This window comes from Silene latifolia, chromosome 10 (assembly GCF_048544455.1).
Source record: "Silene latifolia isolate original U9 population chromosome 10, ASM4854445v1, whole genome shotgun sequence".
NCBI lineage: Eukaryota > Viridiplantae > Streptophyta > Magnoliopsida > Caryophyllales > Caryophyllaceae > Silene > Silene latifolia.
Window position 1 is genome coordinate 17,905,364 of NC_133535.1, and position 15,957 is coordinate 17,921,320.

Here is a 15,957-nt window from a genome sequence, read left to right on the forward strand (position 1 = left end):
TAATACCGCCTTGGAGTCTTGTGGTTTCGAGGTAGTAAACGCAATTGAGTCCACTTTCGAGGCACCGAATATGGACTTATATACGGGAAGCCGTGTTTGTAAAACAATCTTCAAGACCGGAAAGTACTTCGGGTACTCCATGTACCCCAAGAAGGGAAAACGCATTTCAATTGAAGTCGCCGATGCCTAAGGGGACAAGATACGGGCTTGGGTATGAGCCAATCAAGAAGACTCCCGAGAAAGAGAGTCTCGATCGAAGACCGAGACATCAAGATGGGGCCGTCCTTGCTAACTCTAAACGGCCACTTTGTGAAAGCCAGGGAGGAAATGCCGAGTTTAGACTTCCCCGAACCACTGTTCAACTCAAAGGCCAACAAGTGGTCCCCTAATCGAAGTATTCCGTGATTGTTTCTATATTCCCGAAGACATTATGGCAGTAGCTACAATAAAGAAGGAGTCTGTTCCGATCAAAGATGGGAAAGCTATGGGTCTCCTCTTCGGAGAGGAAAAGAAGCCGGAAATACCAAACGAAGTCTTGGTAAACATGATCGTAAGGAGTGATCGTTTCGATCCATATACCCTCATTACTGATGTAGATCCTAAGAGGAATACATCTGGATGGCAGAAAACCATGAAATGGACCGACAACAAGGGTTCGCTTTTCAAGATGACCATTGGAGAAGGGCAAATGTTCAAGCCTGATGACGATTCTGAGTCTGAGTCTGAGTCCGAGTCCGAGTCGACATAAGTCCTAAGGCTAAGTCTAGGGTTTTAGGTGTCGAAGATACCCCTTCCCGATCTTTCCTTTTCCCGTACCTTCCCCTAGTGCTTTGGTATTCCGGGGCTGTCCCGAATCGCTCCTATCTCGCCACCGACCTCGATCGGTTGGCCCAAATGTTAACGCAATTTGCGCAGTTCCAAATCAATAATAAGATGAATCCGTTTGCTTACGACTTGTCTCATTTATATTGCGATTCAATTGATTGTTTTAATAACGTTGAGAATGAGGTCGAGGATAGACAGTGGAAGAAGAAGAGGAGGAGGTGGAACCGCCTCCCGATTAGTAAAAGGGTTGGAAGAATACGACCAAAGAAGCTCGTGTCGAAGATACCGAAGTTGTTAATGTGGGGACTACCTTAGAGCCTCAGGAGCTTAAGATAGGAACAACCTTAGATCCCGTAGAAAAGAAGGGGTTTGTTGAATTGTTGAATGAATTCAAAGATGTATTTTCTTGGTCCTACAAAGATATGCCGGATATTGATAGGGAAATTGCAGAGCACAAGATTCCGATCAAGCCAGGGTTCAAACCAAGAAAGCGAAGCCACGTAGAATGCGTATCGAGTGGTCTTTGAAAGTCAAAGAAGAGATTGATAAACAGTTCAAGGCCGGGTTCATCAAAGTATCGGAATACTCAGATTGGATAGCTAATGTGGTGTCGGTCCCAAAGAAAGACGGAAAGGTTCAGGTCTGTGTTGATTTTCGTGATCTAAATAAGGCTAGTCCAAAGGACGACTTTCCGTTACCTCACATTGACATCTTGGTTGACAATACCGCTAACCATGCATTATTATCCTTTATGGATGGGTACGCCGGTTACAACCCGACCGGATAAAAATGGCCGAGGAAGATATGCACAAGACTGCTTTCACAACACCATGGGGGACTTATTGCTACACAGTGATGCCGTTTGAATTAATAAATGCAGGTGCGACTTACCAGAGAACAACAACGACGTTGTTGCATGATATGATTCATAAGGAAGTAGAGGTCTACGTCGATGACATGATCGTAAAATCGAAGGAACGTAATAACCATTTGATGGCATTACGAAAATTCTTCGAGAGGTTGAGAAAGTATAATATGAGATTAAACCCACGAAGTGCGCGTTCGGGTCACCTCTGCAAGCTTTTGGGTCATATCGTTAGCCACCGTGGCATCGAAATCGACCCATCAAAGATTAAAGCCATTATGGAAATGCCCCATCCTAAAACCGAGAAAGAAATTCGAGGTTTCTTAGGCCGAGTGCAATACATAAGCCGTTTCGTCTCAAAATTAACTATGATCTGCGAACCAATTTTTAAGAAATTGAAAGTTGGGGAGCATATTATGTGGGATGACCAATGCCAAGCCGCGTTTCATAAGATAAAGGAAGTGTTATCTTCTCCGCCATTTCTCAGTCCGCCTGTAGCCGGCTTGCCTCTATCACTGTATTTAACAGTTACAAATACCGCGATGGGAGCAATGCTGGCACAAACCGTTGACAAAGAAGAAAGAGCAATTTAGTACCTTAGTAAAAAGTTCTTGGAGTATGAATCAAAGTATACAGCATTAGAAAAGACATGGCTAGCTTTAGTCTGGGCAACGAAGAAGCTACGTCACTATATGCTCAGCTACAGTGTGAGTATATATTCCAGAATGGACCCCATCAAGTACTTGTTTGAAAAACCGGTGCTAAACGGCAGAATGTCAAGATGGACCCTCATGCTATCGGAATTCGATCTCAAATATGTGCCGCTGAAAGCGATAAAAGGAAAGGTCGTTGCCGATTTCCTGGCCGATAATCCAGTCGAAGAAACTGACATTGTTGACACTTGGTCGTTCCCAGATGAGGATATTGTCCATGTCGAAGATGATGTATGGGATCTATATTTCGATGGGGCTTCGAAAAACATGGGATGCGGAATAGGTGTCCTTATCATTTCACCGAGAGGAGAGCACGTACCAGTTTCAATCAAATTGGACTTCGCCACACAAATAACGCCGCGAATACGAAGCATGCCTACTTGGTTTGCGGAGCGCTAACAAGTTAGGAGTCATGAAGTTGACAAAGACACGGGGATTCCTCCTTGGTCATTAATCAAGTGACGGGGTCATGGAAGATCAAAAGTAGCGACCGGCACCCTACCAGGCTAAGATAGAAGAGCTAGAAAAACTCTTCCAAGAGGTGCGATACGTGTACCTCCCAAGGGAGGAAAATCGATTCGACGACGCATCAAAAAACTGGCAGCGTTGATAAACATCCCTGATCATATGGATAGCATGCCATTGTGTGTCGAACGAAGGTCTTCACCAGCTTATATAAATGCTGTCGATGATGCCGAGGAAAGCGAAGCCGAACCTTGGTATGCATCCATTGTGAGATTCAAAGAAGCGGGGAGAATACCCCGCACCTCGATACACGTGGAAAGCGTGCACTGCGAATGTTATCCGCCCAATTCGTTAAAACTAACGATGGACAGTTGTATAAGAAGACAGCACAGGGTGTCCTGTTGCGATGCGTCGACAAGACAACGTCAGAAAAGGTCATGGAAGAAGTCCACGACGGGGAATGTGGGCCGCATATGAACTCCCACATGCTAGTTCGGAAGATCATGAGGTTAGGATACTATTGGACAACAATGGAAACAGTTATGTCGATATGTCCGGCATTGTCACAATTGCCAAATATTTGCGAATATTCAACATGTACCCCCTTCTATGCTATACACCATGACGTCACCTTGGCCTTTCTCAACCCGGGGAATCGACATCATCGGAAAAGTAAACCCTTCTGGAACAGGAGGGCATTGTTATATCCTAGTCGCTATTGATTACTTTACCAAGTGGGTAGAGGCCAAGTCTTACAAAGTGCTAAATGCGAAGCAAGTAGCCAAGTTTATTCAGAATGACATCATCTTTCGGTACGGAGTGCCGCACGAGTTCATCAGCGATCATGGAACTCACTTTCAAGCTGAGACAGCCGTTATACTTGAAAAGTATAGAATCAAGCATCATAAGTCATCTCCATATCGACCTCAGACGAATGGAGCAGTGGAGGCCGCTAACAAAACGGTGGCTACTATATTGAGAAAGATGTCTGACAATTACAAGGAGTGGCCGGAGAAGATACCCTTCACGTTGTGGGGATATAGAACATCCATCAGAACAGCCACAGGGGCAACCCCGTACTATCTAGTTTACGGGATGGAAGCAGTACAACCAGTCGAACTGGAAGTACCCTCCCTACGCATCTTGCTCGAAAGCCAGGTTCCGGAAGCGGATTGGGTCCAAGCCAGATATGATTCGTTGGTGTTACTTGATGAGCATCGTTTGAATGCGTTGTATCATGTTCAGCTCTATCAGAAAAGGATAGAGCGGGCTTTTAACAAGAAGGTGAAGCCCAGGGGAATTAATGAAGGCGATTTAGTTCTCAAATCAGTAAGGGCTCTATTACCAGTCGATCCAAGAGGGAAGTTTAAGCCTAATTGGGCCGGTCCTTATCTCGTGAAGAAGATACTCACAGGAGGCGCGGTACGTTTGACAGATTTGGATGGAAATGATTTCTCGAATCCAACGAATATGGATCAGTTGAAGAAGTACTATCCTTAAGACCTCACTCTCAAAGTTATGAAATAACACTTGAATTGTGATGTATTTGAATAAGTTTTAAGTTTGGCATTTGTTGCCACTGCCTGAAATGTTTTATGAGAGAACTACGACCTCGGTTTGATTCTCGTTGAAAAGCGATCGTAGGCAACCCTTGAAAAGGGTACAACCACAATAAAAATGAAATATTCAATGCAGAAACTGAGGATTTCTAATAAATAATACGTGTCTTTTATTTTGATAAATCCGGGCGACGCCCATTCCCAAATCAAACTAACAGGAAAGCAAATAAAAGCATAATAGTATTACTAAATAATAGAGCCGTAACTACCGCCTATCTTTAGTTGGGTCGCGTGTCCCGTCACTACGAGACGATGTCTCACCCATCATCATTTTTGCCCGTTTCTTCGGGGGGACCACGCTGTCTTCTCGCGGGCCCAATCTCTCTTTTACGCTTGGTCGAGGGCCAAGTCTCTCTGCAAGTGTCGGAACGTCACCACTTGTAGTACCCAGTCGGTCCCACACGCTAGGAGCACCAGGTTTAGCCCTAGGGTTCTCGTCAGGCCTAGTCTCGGTCTCGGTCGGGCCCGAATCGGCCCATAAAGAATTGTCGATTTTTTAACCCCCTGTCATGCTTCTCCCGATCAATGGCATCATCTTTCTGTAGTTTCTTCCTTGCTTTAAGGCCCGGTTCTGTAGTCCATTTGAGATATGAAGGGGAAACCCAAGTAGACACGCGTGGCTCGGGAATGCGCCACACGGTCCTTCGGCGCCACGCATGGAGCCAAGTATGACATCTACCCTGAGAAATAACAAAAACAGGACCTCGCGAAGCCTCCGTCGTAGGGACAATTTGTTGACGACCGAATTGGCGAAGCACTCGGTCCAGGTAAAAATAGACAGGGTGATCCAAGCCCAACAAAGTGACATACCGTGTATGATCAGTATCTGCGAGCCCGGTAAGTGAGCTCAAATGAAGCCATGGTAAGGACCAGCGAATGTGAGACCCTGTTCCGCTAATCGGCATATTTCGCCGAATCGGATCCTTGCTCGAACTGTAGCGCCGTCGCCGATTAGTGAGACTTCTGACATGATAATCTTCTGGTTTCAACGGCGGATCAATCAAACCAAGACGCTCGCTGAGCCATACCTGTTAGACAGTCAAAAAAGGCAGGTAAAAAAAAAAACGAAAAAAAGAAAAAAAAACGAACGAAAAAAAAAGAAAAAGGACGAAAAAAAAGAAAAAAAAAAGACGAAAAAAAGAAAAAAAAGACGAAGAAAAAAGAGAAAAAAGGAAAAAAGAGAAGAAAGACAAACTTGCAGTAGACGGGTTGATCCCATGAATACAGCATCCGGATTGGCTTTTTGTGCATCCAAGCTTTTAATAATCTCAGCTAGTATAATCCATGCAGGATTAGCACCTTTCTCCATTTGCTCCACGACTCGGATTAGTCTAGCTTGGCCGCGATAAGATGGAATTTCTATCGCCCCCTCGAAACAATAAAGATGCAATAGAATGAGGCCAAAGGCGCGGCGTCGATAAATGATCGGTATATCTGGGTCATTCGCACGCCGGAACTTATGCACTAGCGCAAGCAGGTCCACCTTTCCACCATCGACGATGGTACGGCCTTCATCACGCGACAAGTTTAGATATTCGCGGTATTTTTGGGTCCAGTTGGACACAAAGTCGGGAACCACAGGCTCTTGCGTGGTCCTGCATCCTCCCAAGACGGTAAATTCTTCAGGAAGGGGACAGATTTCTCCCTCCGGAAAAGCAAAGACATGATGCTCGGGATCCCACACTCTCAGGCACTCTTTAAGAAATGCGGGTTGAATCATGACTTGCCTCAGGAAAATAATTTGTTGAATTCCCGCCGCATTCAGATTTTGGATTTCTAAACCCCTGAATTCTGTCGCCCATCCCTTCATGGTCCCAAACAGGGAATTCATGACTAGTTTTTTTTCTAAGAAAGATATTCTTTTAAGCAGAGAGATTTCTGTTTGAGAAATTGTGGGAAATCTCAACCCTTAGCTTTAGGAATTTTGGAAGTATAATTCCTTTAGGTTTTGAAAACCTAAATCTTCTAGGAAATTTGGAAACTTGGAAGCCTACTAGCTTTAGGAAGTTTGGTAGCTTTTTGAAATAAGAAGGCAAGTCCCATACCTCCTCTATTTCGGCCGTGTAAGGCCTGTGTGGCGCGCCAAGTGGGCCCCATCTGTCCCGGATTTTGTTCGCTCTTTTCTCTTGCGGAATTTGTCATAGTTCGTGCACCGAAGTGACTAATTTACAATTTCATCCCCTGCGCGTCCCATGTTGAATTAACATCCCGTACACACTTACGAATTTTATTAGGTTACGCCCACATTGGTTACGGTTCAGAAAGTCCGAGTCTTTTCGTCAAAAGGTCGTGTCTACCCATCATTTGACTCCGGAAATTTGAAATAAACTTCTGCGATTTTTTTTGAAAATAAAATTGTGTTTTGATTTGAAAAATCATTTAACTCCAGAAATTTGAAATAATTTTTCGGAATTAATTTTTTTGAAAATAAAATTATGTGTTGATTCGAAAAATCATTTGGATCCAGAAAACTGAAATAAATTCTCGCCTCGAAGAGGCCAATCATTTTCGAGATATTCAAAGTTCGGGTCAATGACCCACCTTTTCTAAGCAATGTTCATGTCTGCGGGTCGATAACCCATTTTCCTTTTCTTTCAACTGGGGGCTCTGTCGCCGTCGGCTCCGGAGACCCATCAAAATTCGGTCGATGACCATTTCAAGTATCAAAATGTCGCTACGTGAATCGCGTCCTATATATTATGATTAAATTTGCAGAATATGCTCCAACTGGGGGCTCTGTCGCCGTCGGCTCCAGAGACCACCACAAAACAGACAGGATGGCATCCTCCTAACAAAGATCAACAGTAGAATGCTGCGTAAATGACATTTCCCCAACAGAAACGTCAGTTTCAGTGAATCGTTCTCCCTAGCGGAACAGCGAAATTGATAAGCAAAGCGCAAGTTTTGTCTTTACTCACATGAACAATGGGATATTGGCATCCGAGCCGAAGCAGCAGAAAGCTACAGGCCATCGAGCCGAACTACGACGCGGGTTTGATTCCGTCAGAAACGGATACGTAGGCACCCGAGGATAAGGCTCAACCCACCATATATGCAATTTATGGGTCGATGACTAACGATGATAATTTGACACAACAGAAGCAAGAGTCAATCCCCGACGAAGTTTCAGGTATGATCTCTTCTTATGGCTGGCGAGCTTATATACGCAAGTCTAATGGACTATAAACGACCCGCAGAATCCTCAGGTCGAGAGAGACCTGGGGTATACTTTGACTTTCGCCTTGTCCAAGCCTCAGTCAAAGTGGGGGCTCTGTAGATACCCGTATCCGTCGATATTGGAATTTATAGAGAACCCGACAAACACCCGATGATGATAGGACACATGTATTTATTAGTTGTCATTGTCATTATTTGGGTTCGTTTTACGATGTGGAATGAGCGTTGTCGACGGAGTATTTTATTAATTTAAATGATATTTAAATTAAAGCTTTTTTTAAGTGAATTCATTTTATTGTTTTAATTTGAATTTATTTCCTTAAATTTATTTTATTGAAAATAAAATATACTTTTTTTATTTGAAAAATCATTCATCTTAATGTGCTATTTGATTTGGAAAATCGAATTTGAAAATTTAAAACTCGTTTCAACCACGCGTTTTGGAGCTCGATTATAGCTCGGTTTTTGAGCCCGTTTTCTTTACGAGTTGGCACGAATCTCGAGTATACTAACCAACCTAGGCCTCTACCCATTCAACCCCAGTTCGAACCCCCATATCCACACCCAAATCTCGTCTTAAACACTCCCCAACACAGCCCAATTCCTTCCTTTACCCGTGTTTGTATAGCCCATCGAAAGCCCTTCTAAACCGACTCAAACTTGGTCCAAACCCGCAACCCATCACCACCAACCCATGCTCCACATTACCCACAACAACCCAGCACCTAGAACACCACAAAACCCATCCAATTCCCGTCCCAAATACTCCACAAACAGCCCGCAACACAAGCAGCCCCCCCCCCCCCCCCCCCGTTTTGCGTGCTCAAACCCGAGCCCAAAACCCGCTCCAAACACCACCCGAACCCGTGCCCATTAACCCTACACCATACCCTAGTATCCTACCCATATTACCTTAGCTTAACCACCAAGAAAACCCCCCGTACAAACCCTAAAAACCTCACGAATTAGCTAATGGACAGCAGCTATGCGAAACAGGCCCGACTGCTTGTTGCCCTACTTCTACCCTTCGAATCTCCTTATAAATACCCCCCTTTCACCATACATTCATTCCTCTAAGTTCTCCACACATCATACTGCAAATAACAACCATCAATCGTCCAAAAAAACCCTAAACTAAAGCCGTGACAGCCGCTCGAAAACAGGGACACAAATCTTGTTTTCGAGTTTCTGTCGTGGTCTTTGGCCTTGATTCTCGTGCACAAATCCCATTAAAACTTCTGGTTTGTTTCCATATTCACAAATTCAGTCTTTCTAGTTTCCAAAACATCTTTCGATTTGAAAAATTGTTGAGAAACGAAGTCGTGGTGAGCGATTGAAAATCGCTGCTCAAGTCTGCCTTTTGAACGTGTTTGTTTCGTGATTTCAAAATTCAATTTCAATTGTCTTCGTCGACGACGGCCCCTCGAGATAAAATCTACGATCGATTACGACCCAAGACGGTGTCAACGATACATGTAGGTTGAGGGTGCATTAAAACTCCCTTCTCTCCTTTTTATTTCGTTTTTTTTTTATTGTTTATTTACTAACCATTGTCTAACATCGTCTAACTAATATCGAAACTAGAATAGTTTGAGTATGAGTTAAAGTACCATTCCGGCACCCACGTTGACTTGAGATGGGAAAGAAATACGCCATATCGGTCGGTCGTACACCCCGTCTCATTTACATATCCTCGTGTTGGAATAGGGCAATTTAATAAATCGAGTTTATTTAATTTATGTGTATTTATTTTTAACCATATAAAAATTGGTTTTTTATGATTTTCCAGACCTATAATTTGTAATTTTAATTTAGGTAGATTTTCGTAATTTATTGCATTGATTTAGTATTTATTTCGTAATTAGCAATGTATTAATTCAAAACCCGCGCAGTGCACGGGTCAATTCTGACATATTTCGAAAATTTCAGATCCGTGCAGTGCACGGGTTTGTCCAGGTTTTGTGTTTTAATTTGCTTCCTTATTTGACTTTGTTTGATTAATCCTTAGTTTAATTAGTTTATGTTTTAGATTTTAATTTACTTTATTTATAATTTATATTGTATGTATGAGCTAACCACTAATGTTTGTTAATACATCTTATGCTAAGCGTAAGCCTTCCTATCCCTCTCTTTGGATGTGTTTTTCTAGTTTAATCAATGAACCTCACATGCTAAACCACTTCGACGAAGTTAAATGCATTTTAAACGACTTAGAATGAAATTCGCATGATAGGATTTAAATTCAATGGTTGCATACGCATGTGATATCTTTCCGAAATAGCCATCTTTCACCTAGTAGAGACCGTTATTGCAACGGGCGGGGTTGGGTGTTGTTTTAATGAAATTAAATTAACTTCCTAACACGTAAAGTCACACGAATTCAAATCTCTAAAATTGGTTTCTAAATTCCATTTAAAAATTTAGTGGCGACTCTTTTAAAATTAAAAATGTTTTGAAAAAGCATTTGAATGGAGCGTTTTTCCATGGTCCACAGCCTTTATTGTGTAAAGAGGACTATGAATCAATTTTAATGCTAACATATTTAATTAACAATAAATATTGTTTAGATAGTAGTTAATGCTAAACTAATCGACACTTATTAGATAGCACATTTTTCCCCCTTAGATAGTTGTTTTGAGAGGTTTAATTGTTAAAATAAGTGTTTTTTGTAAATAACCCCCTTATATGTACGTTTTTTTACAAATAACCCCCTTATATGTGCATCTTTAGTAATAACCGCCTTAAATCTCACTTAATTCTAAAAATTACCACCAAAACTGAATTACGATAACGAAAGTTAAAAAACCCGTTCCAACTACGATATTACGACTCAAATTTATATAAGATACCTAAACTACCCTTTTATTACTTATTACACTACCCCAACTAATTAACAAAAAAAACGTACTACTTCAATTCAATTGAAATACTCCATTGCTCCCTCTTTCCCCTTTTGTATCATTGCTCCCTTTTCCCCCTTTTATCACTGCGGTATCATCCAAAGTTTTCCACTTCAATTTCAACTCGACTCAAGCTTCCCATTTAATTGCAAGTAAGTAATTGTACATGATTGATTGTAGTATTAGGGTTTCACTTACCCGATTGATTGATTGAATATTAGGGTTTCACTTACATGATTTAATTTTGGGTTGAATTAGGGAAAATTTGTAGTATCTATGTGCCAAATTAGGTTTAGTTTGGTTAATAATTAGACCTCTTTATCTTGTAATTTCAGGTGGGTTTTAATGGTTTCTAGAATTAAGGTAGAAGGACACTTCAAGTGGATTGATGAAGGAAAGATGTAAATGGAGAAGGACATAATCATGGAGATATTAGCATCCAAGAAGAACATGGACAAGGCTTACATTGATTTCGTTACTAATCCTCTGTATTGCAATTGTTAGTCTTTGGCTGTATCTTTTTGTGTATTACTAAGTTGGGTTAGTTAAGTTGTTTGCTATTAAGTTATCAGTGAGATTGGTAGTAAATTAGTTAAGTGTTAAGGTAGATTGGTAGTAAATTAGTTTGGTTTTAATGTAGGTTGTTGAGTATGTAATGTAACATTTGGTTGTGAAATTTTAATGAGAGGCAATGTGCATTTGCACATTTGTGTTAAAACATTGTTTTGATGCTACGAGAATGTTATCAAAATTCATCGCTTTCATCACAAGGCTGATTTTTTACCAAGGCACAGGGCTAAATTTCATTGCCAATACCACACTTCATGTTCAAAAATACTTTTGCAAATCACCACTTACCAAGTCTAACAAAAAATAAGTACAAAATTGTACTGATAAATGTACCATTACATGAAATGTCTTGTAACAAACATATCCTAGGTCATTTAAGGTTGAGTTCTTGACTCATCAGGTGGTTGATTAGCTCCCATTGAATTGACTTACGAAAGCTTGGTTAGTTGCCTTGCGTGCCCTCCTTTGCTCAATTTTATTTCTTGCAGCCTTCACCCAATCTGAGTTGGTGACAGGTCTATCACCTGTGTTTTTTACCTTGGGGGCAGCCATGGCATTCTTACATCCCTTGATGTTATGCCCTAGTGTGCCACACCTACTTCACTTATTAGCCTTCTTCACCCTTTTCACTTGTGATCCTTCACCAGGTTCTTTTCTCCTTTTTTTCTTTGAGGGCCTTCCAGGCATTCTCCTCATCAATGGTGGTAGAGGCTCCTCTTGGTTTGCTTTCTCCCAATGGGTTACCCCAGGCATAGGGTTTACTGCAGGTGTATAGGCCAACAAATACTTGTCCTTTGAATAGGCCTGATCAGCATAGTCTTCTGGAATGTGTCTTTGTTGAAGTATACAAGCCATGGCATGAATGCAAGGGATTCCACTCAACGCCCAATGGTTGCAATTACACACTTGGTTGACCAGATTGACTGTGTATGAACCACCTTTATAGTCAACCTCAAAATTAGTATCTATGGATGAGAAGATATCACAATACCTTGACTCAGCAATAACCCTCTTAAAACATTTGTCAATGTAAGGCATAAAAGGCTTCTCATACTTGTCAACCCCTTCCCTTTTTTCATAGTTCCTCTTCATTATATATCTTCTCATCCACTCCATGTGGGTCAGAATTGGCTTGTCCCTTGCATCCTTCAAGACAGCATTGAATGATTCACAGAGGTTGTTAGTAATCATGCTACTCTTACAAGTTGTTTTGAAAGCATGTCTGCTCCAATGTTTGGGTGGAATGGCCTTAACATATTGATAGGCAGGCTCACTTAGAAATTTGATGCCCTCAAGAGCTGCCAAAAACTCAACCTGTGATGAAAGTCATTGTTAGTAAGTAGCCATGAAAAATAGAAAGTAGTCTGTGATGAAGGTTATTTTCAGAAAATGGTCATGGAAATTAGTAAGGAACTTGATGAAGACCTTACCTCTGTTGTGGCCCATGCGGCCTGCCAGAAGCTTTCTTTGAATGCTTGGCCACTAAATTGTAACTTGAAATTGGCCCAGATGTGCCTAACACAAAATCTAATCTCCGCTTTGGGGACAACAACCTTCATTGCATCAATAAGTCCCTGCCATAATTCACAATAATTGCTTAGTATTTAACTTAGTATAGGAAAGAAAAGAAAAGAATGGATGAGATAAGAAATAATTAGATGCTTACCTTCTGCCTATCAGACATCATTGTCAGACCATCACCCTCATCATGGCCTATGTCCTTCACCAATAATTCAAGGAACCACTTCCAAGAGTCAGAATTCTCCACCTCCACAACCGCCCATGCAACAGGGAAAATGTTGTTATTACCATCCATTGCCACTGCCACCAAACACATCCCAGGGTACGCTCCTTTTAAATGACAGCCATCCACCCCAATAAGAGGCCTACATCCATTTTTAAACCCTTCCTTGCAAGCAGCAAGACAGATATACATCCTTTGAAACACCGGTGGTGGTCTGTCAACCCTATCAACCATCACAAATGAGCTAGATCCTGGGTTGTATTTCCTAATGGTGGCAACATATTGCCATACCCTACTGTACTGCTCATCAGAGTTACCCCATATTATCATTTTTGCCCTAGCTCTTGCTACCCAACACTTATGATACCCAACATCAACACCTAAGTCCAATCTCACCCTAGCCTGAGTACCCGTTAAGCTCCAATGTGGGTCAGACCTCCAAACTTCCAAGTATTTATCAGCCAAAAATTCAGCAGTGACCATTCTGTTTTTGGTAGTATAAACACAGATATGCTCCAAGTGCATTGACTTAATCTGAAAAGTCAACACATCACCCTCCATTTTGGTGGCATGCAGCCTGAATAAACACTTTCTTTTAGTTCCACAAGTACACCTGGGCAACCTTGACTTCTTTGTATTCCAAGGGCATTTACACCTATGTCGACAATATATAGTCACCCTTGCACTCTCATTGTGAGAAAAGAAAGGTTCATACCCATTCTCAATGGCATGCTGCCTTACTGCCTTCCTAAACTCATAAACTGATGGAAATTTCAACCCAACCCTAAGCACTATGGGTTTGTTAAAGTCAATATCGGGGTTAAATGTATCATAAGGGTCAGCCTCTTGATCCGAACCACCCATACTATTGTCATCATCAGAAGCTAAATTAGTGTCCTCCCCAACCTGAACATTCAAATCATCAACATTATGAATGTGACTCCTACTCCTAACTGTCTCCCTAGCTTTTGTACACGATTGATTAATGTTCTTATTGACTGCATCAATAAGTGAATCATCAATAACATCAGTGAACAACTCTTCATCCTCCACAAAGTCACCACCAACTTCATTGTTGCCTATTTCATAGTCACTTAGCTCACTATCTTCTGTCCAATAACCCTCTTCATACCCACCCTCCTCATACCCATTATTTATGTCCTCATCATACTCCCCATCAACTGCATTGTCAAACTCGGGCACCACTTGTTTCCCCTTCTGCTTCTCAGCCATTATCAAATCTTCACTAGTAGTTTCTTTATTTTGCCTCTCAAATATTTCAGTAAGTTTTCTTCTAGCTGGCAGCTTCTCTAACCTTCTAACAGGCTCCAGAATAGGAGAAATTCCAAATCTTGGTGATCTCCTAATAGAGTTAGGTGTGTATGTAAACCTAGGGCTTCTCCTCAATGAGATAGGACTGACTATAAATTCATTGCTTGCCTCAGTTACACTTTCATCTTGCTGATTCAAACTAACAGAAGGGTTCTTAGTTTTAGGGCTCACTTGATTTGAATCTTTACTAACCTCAACAAAGTATAGATCAAGTACATCATCTTTATCCCTTGAGTTTAGGAAGTCAATCATGCCCCTTTCATGTCTCAATCTCTGCATCCCAGTCGTGAAACTCCTACCTTTAAGCTTAAAGTAAGCTTCAAAAGGCTTATCATTCATAAAACTTCTTCCATTGTCGATTACACTATCATATGTGAGTCTATCATAACAGAGCCCAAATTTCAAGCTTATAGTCCCCCCAACATAACCAATTTTACCCTTATTATTAGTCTCAAATTTACCACCATGATGAAATCTAACATCAACTGAGAAAGAATTTTTACCCATATTAATTGTTTCACACATCCTACATAAAAATTGAACATCAAAATCAACAAATTAAAAATTTAAATACTATTGATCGCAACAAATTTAAACCTAACAAAAAATATTAACACCTACTAATTGTGTTAGGGGACAACATTTGCTCAGAATTTACGTCTAATAACAAAACAAAGAACTTTTCCAATGGAGTAATTGGGGCCGAAAAAGAATTCACTCAATGTACACCTTCACTTTAAGATTTTAAGTACGTACAATTTTCTTTGTTCATTTGGCTTGGGCTTCAAAGACAATGAATACCAAGTGTTTAATTTGTGTTCCATCATCCTAATTTCCAAACAAAAGTACAGAAATTTATGGGGGCAAATATTTCACAATGAGCAAACACTATTAACAAATTAAATTTAAACCCAACAAACGCTTTTAAACCCAGCAACCAAATTTAAACACTGTAGAAAGACGCAAAAAATTGAAGGACGAATCGAAAGAACTGGCCTATATAATCCGGACAATTAAAGAATCAACTAAACATTTGCTAAGAACGTCGCAAAAACGATGAGAATTAAGGGAATAATTGGAGATGAATTAAAACTAGGGTTTGTAATTGGGGATGAATGAATGAGCGAGCAAATTGAGTATAATGTGTGAATTAGGAGGGTGTGAGTACTGAGTAGTGTAATAAGTAATAAAAGGGTAGTTTAGGTATCTTATATAAATTTGAGTCGTAATATCGTAGTTGGAACGGGTTTTTTAACTTTTGTTATCGTAATTCAGTTTTGGTGGTAATTTTTAGAATTAAGTGAGATTTAAGGCGATTATTACTAAAGATGCACATATAAGGGAGTTATTTGTAAAAAAACGTACATATAAGGGGGTTATTTACAAAAAACACTTAAAATAAAACAAAAAATACAATCTATTTGTATTTTAATTCGTTTAACATTGCATATGTTACATACAACATGTACACGCATCCTCTCTTTTGATCTTTGAGTTTAAAGTATGATAAACGACTAATATATATGCAGTCATGCAGTATACCCTCAAGCCTCTTAGATCCCTTCTTTTTTGACCTGTCCTCACTACCTCAACCATGCGTTTCATATCTTTATTATTGTCAATGTCTCTCGAAACGTTTTTGATAATGAGTTTAATGTGCTCTTTTTTCATCATTAACATATTCTTGTTACTCAATTTCTTTTTAACCATATTGTGACTTTTATATCAACTCTCGGTGCTACTTTAA

General features: G+C 40.6%; 1 protein-coding gene across 1 annotated transcript; it reads right to left on the bottom strand.

Annotated features, from left to right (window-relative positions):
- Positions 1-11,382: 11,382 nt before the first annotated feature.
- On the bottom strand, positions 11,383-15,482 carry LOC141605274 (uncharacterized). Its single transcript, XM_074423973.1, has 3 exons — positions 13,785-15,482; positions 12,565-12,708; positions 11,383-12,448 (listed from the first exon to the last, which is right to left on the bottom strand). The coding sequence occupies exons 1-3, from the start codon at positions 14,733-14,735 to the stop codon at positions 11,735-11,737; spliced, it is 1,809 nt and encodes a 602-aa protein (XP_074280074.1). The 5' UTR covers positions 14,736-15,482; the 3' UTR covers positions 11,383-11,734.
- Positions 15,483-15,957: the final 475 nt, after the last annotated feature.

Bases quoted from the DNA above. Each gene is read 5' to 3' on its own strand.
- LOC141605274 (XM_074423973.1), bottom strand. From the start codon at position 14,735: ATGTGTGAAACAATTAATATGGGTAAAAATTCTTTCTCAGTTGATGTT. The intron at 12,709-13,784 runs GTTGGGGAGGAC...GAATTATGGCAG, and splicing joins TTGATGATTTGAATGTTCAG to GGACTTATTGATGCAATGAA. The intron at 12,449-12,564 runs GTAAGGTCTTCA...CTTTCATCACAG, and splicing joins CCGCATGGGCCACAACAGAG to GTTGAGTTTTTGGCAGCTCT.